At 34.7% G+C, this 4,647-nt stretch overlaps 1 protein-coding gene across 1 annotated transcript in view; it reads right to left on the bottom strand.

Annotated features, from left to right (window-relative positions):
* ARAP2 (ArfGAP with RhoGAP domain, ankyrin repeat and PH domain 2) overlaps positions 1-4,647 on the bottom strand; it is a 118,277-nt gene that overhangs the window by 962 nt on the left and 112,668 nt on the right. The window contains exon 17 of the mRNA XM_008581435.1: positions 4,261-4,424. Coding sequence (XP_008579657.1) covers positions 4,261-4,424 — 164 coding nt within the window. The remainder of the gene's footprint in view (positions 1-4,260; positions 4,425-4,647) is intronic.

The raw sequence follows: 4,647 nt of genomic DNA, 5'->3' as shown, positions 1-4,647 counted from the left end.
AAGGATCACCATTCTTTTGATAGATATATTTGCATCCTAAACCTTTGTATAAAAAAAAAAATGTTATATGAAAAAGTCTAAATTCAAAACTCACTTTGATATCTTAGAAACAGAACAAATTTTGGTGCTGGGATGATTAATAAGATGAAGAAATCATTATGCAAAAGTTGATATAAACATGCCTTGGGAGTGGAGGGCGGGCTTCTTACCCCTAATTTTAGTACTTGAAATGTAAACCTGATGAACAAACTATTCCATTCTAGGCTTTTAGCAAGCTCCTGATCAGCCCCTTCTCCAGCATCTTTTTCAAATGTTCTTTTATTTTAAATGCCCTATCTTCACTTAGTCTATCAGCATACAAACTTGCCTCCATTTTCCACTGACAAAAGTTAGGCTCTCTGGTATAGTTCTCCTCAACCTCCTTCCCGATGTCTGCATATTAATTTCTGTCTACTCCTGCCTTCGCCTTCTTCCTAAGGAAGAATTGAGTCACCTCTTTTTCAAAGTTGCTGATTCATCCAGTGCCCCATATAAAATAAGAGGTGTAGCAGTGGTTAGTAGAAGGAAGAGGAGCAACGAAGATGAAGATGATGATGGTGACAATGACAAACACAAAAATCCTCCCTTGCTCCCTCCCAGGTTTCTTGCCCCCCTCCCTTTCAAAACCAAGTGGAGTTTCCTATATTTATTCTTTCTACAGTCTCACATGCCTGTTAATCCTTTAATTACACAATTTGCTTTTCTGTCTCCATCTGTTGGGATCACCTTCATCAAGAATAACCGTGATGTTCTTCTGTCCAGATGCTTTTCAGTTTTTATTTGAGAATTCCTTGCAGTGTTTGAGGCTCCAAATGAATCCCTGTTTACATGCTTTTACTCTCATGGCTTTTATGAAATCATGACCTTGTATCTCCCCCCCCCCTTTCTGTGATTGCTCTCCCAGTCTTCTATCTATTCTCCTAGTAGTTAGTGATTCTAGGAATCCATCCTCAATTCTCCCCTCCTTCCCAACCACCCACCCCCAAATTCTCTGGATGAACCATCCAATTCATCACTTCAACTGCCACATAGATGTTTTCACCCAGGTATTAATTTCTAAGATTTCGTACATACACGCGTACATACATACATATACCAATATATACGCGTGCAACACACACATCATATATATACTTATGGGAAAACTAAAATAACCTGAAAGAATTAATTCTCCTGCCCCATCCCCTACCTCATCTTCCAACCCCAACCTGTTCTTTATCTTGTTCTTCTATCTCAATACATGGCATTGCCTCCTCCAGCCCCTTACAAGCAGACCCTTTCTTTCTCACTCACCACATTAAAACAAACAAAAAAAAAATACTGTGTCACATAGATTCTTCATTATGATCACACTCTGAAAACTGTCCCCTTCCTTCCATTCCATATGCTATTATCTTTGCACTCAGTTCCTCACTATGTTCTCACAACTCCTGCCCTGTTCTTCTGCAGCCCTCCAGTCTGTCCCAATGACAACAGTGTGATCGAAAATACATTTCTATTGGTGCTACCAATACGCTTAAAAATCTGGATATTGCCCTCCCATTGCGTATAGGGCAAAGTTTGTGGATTTTATTGCAATAAAAAAAACCCTACATGAACTGGTCTAACCTCCTGCCTCTCATAGCCAGTCCTCATTTTCACGCTAAACTCTGGTCACATTTAACCACAAAAAGTTCCCTGAACAATGTACTCTTGTGACCTCACACCTTGCACACGCTGTTTTCTCCTCCTTAAACCCCTAACCTCTTCTCATAACTAGCTCCTATTTTCTCTTAAGTCTCATGGTAGGTACCATGCTTCACCCATGAAGACCTCCATTACCACCCATCCTCTTCACCCCTATACCATGGACACATACTGTAGCAACCCCTGAACCTCTCTACCACAGAATTTTGTACACATAGATATAACTGCTCACTTGTTTGTCTCTGATCCATAAATCTATAAACTCCTAGAAGGCAAGGATTATGTCTTATTCTCTGCATTTATCTAGCAGCTACACAGTGCCTCAAGAAGTCAACAGGTTTTCAACAAATGACTACTTAATGCAAGAATAATACAAAGAACAATTGTGTCTGAGATATTACGTTCTTAGCTGAGTGAATTTATAACTGGTACTCAAGTTTAGCTAACATAATAGAAAATTGAAAATAACTTTGTTTACATAAATTAAAATAATTCCCCCCAAGAACTAACTACTGCAATTTATTTTAAAAGATTAAAACACTAAAAATTATACTCTGACTTCATTCAAAGTCAAACCTTGACATGATGTGCACACAAAATCAGCTTTTAGATTTTAACCCACAGACGAAGAAGTTCAAAATAATTGCAACTGTAAAGGCTCTGAGCCAGCCACCTGCACCCTATAATAAATCACTTGGCATTTTCTAAGTTCATATCAAATCTTTCCTTCTACATATGCTAGTAACTTTGAGGTTTTCCCCATGTTCTGTTCCTTTAAAAAAAATCTTTTATTAGCTTTAATATGCAAGATAATTCACCTTGTGCTGGAGTTACAAAGTACTTATAATGTATAATGTTTACTTGAAAATAATCTAATGCTTAATGATTTTAAATTCAAATAAACACCACAAGGAAACTTCTGATTTCCCTAGAGAAACATTAAATTGGCTACACTGGAGCTAGTCAAGTTATTTTAATCATTTGTCTGCTTAAGAAAGACCCTATGTCATTATGAAACTAATAATATGTGAAAATTCTCAATGAGGTTATGCTCTTGCTAAAACATAATATGTGCAATTCACTTATACCTACGGAATGCAAGCACACTAATACTAAATGACTGCAAAAAATGAAGATGATAACCTTCTCCTTCCCCCATTTTCAAATAAACAGAGGATTATGGCTGATAAGAAAAATATAAACATACTATCATAGGGAGAAACTTCCTGTAGTAATGTCCACGTATGTAATTCCATACATATTTTCGGTAGACATATAATACAAACAATGGATCTGAACATTAATAATAATTGCACTTGGATTACATATGAAATAAATAAGATACTTAAAATGGCTCTCTCCCTAGAAGAAAAGAGATTACAATACACATATTATAAATTTAATTTTTAAAAATTATTTTCTTCATAATATTTATATTTCTGACATTTTGTTACAGATCTGTGTATTGTCAGTTTCCCCTATGAGAATATATGATCCATGACTTTATCTTTAATTTTTTATTCCACTACTGTTTCTAATATTAAGACCAGTAGCTGACATACAACAGATACTCAATAAGTAAATGATAAACTAGTAACACAAAGTTTTCCTGCAGCCCTCTCACCGATTACACAATCTTTTCAAATTAAAAACACCCAAAGGCACCTCTAATATTAGCAGAACAAAAAAAATTAGTATATCTCCTATATATCAAATAAATCATTTTACTCTTTTCTACATTTGTAATCTAAATAAATCACATTTATGTAAAGACTAAAGGGTGGAAAAGATTTTTAAATTAAAAATATAGTTAAGAAATTTGTATCCTTTAGAGTGTGAAGGATATGAGTACCTAAGAAGGAATTTGAAGGATTCATAATAATTTGAAGATAAATATGAGGAATAACCATTACTTTTCAGGCATGTCTAAAATATTACTATAGCATACAGAATTTAAATGAAACTGGACCGTATAGGTATAGATCAAGTTGTTTTTTATTTGCAAATTATTCATAAAAATATGTATTGCAAACAAGCCAAAACCATTTATAACTATGCATAATATAAATATTTGACTGGCAGCACACTGAATGAAATAAATACACACACACTTTGTATGCATGCCAAAAGAAAGCAAATTCTTTTATATATTGTTCCACAGTTCACCACTTCTAAGAACATGTTTAGGCATGCTACATTACTCTAGGCTTTATACTAGTCTTGTAACCTCTGAAAAATACAGAATTTAATCTACTATTTTTAATATATGTATTATAGGATTCTTTCAGTATATTATTTAACATTTTTATGCAGGTAAAGGAGGAAAAAAATGGTAAAAGTATCTGATATAGTTTAAGTGAGTTTTAGTGGGAGAGAGAATGGCATTTGGCTGAACAATGACTACATTTTTATTTTTCACTGATGCACTCACAAATGCAAAGGGCTTTAATTCAGTCCAATCGAGGCACCCCTTAAAAAATGTAAGAATGATACAATGAGTTCTAGGGGTTGAAATAAAACCTCTGTGATACTTACCATACTGTGTAACAAATGCTATACAGCTGTTCACGATAATGGGAACGTCATTTTTGCTGAGCTGCTGATCTTGTAATGCGTTACCATCTGTACCTGCTGCTTTTTCAATTGCAGTATGCCAGACTGTGAAATCCAACTTGGTATGCCCATGGATGTATAATGTTCTGTAAAGTTTAAAAAGCATTTCAAATTATAATTTTGCTTTAAAAAAAAAAAAACAAAACAAAAACAACTCTCAGAAAGAGAAATACCACATGTCCTCATTCATAAGGTGGAGCTAAAAAAATAAACAAATAAAAAAAGACAGACACAATAATTCATTGAACTTTGAAAAGGAGGGAACAGAACTGAGACCACTAGAGGTGGGAAAGGGGTAGGGGGAGGGAC

The sequence above is a fragment of the Galeopterus variegatus genome, unplaced genomic scaffold (assembly GCF_000696425.1).
Source record: "Galeopterus variegatus unplaced genomic scaffold, G_variegatus-3.0.2 Scaffold2356, whole genome shotgun sequence".
Taxonomy (NCBI): Eukaryota; Metazoa; Chordata; class Mammalia; order Dermoptera; family Cynocephalidae; genus Galeopterus; species Galeopterus variegatus.
This window is presented reverse-complemented; position numbering and strand designations above follow the sequence as displayed.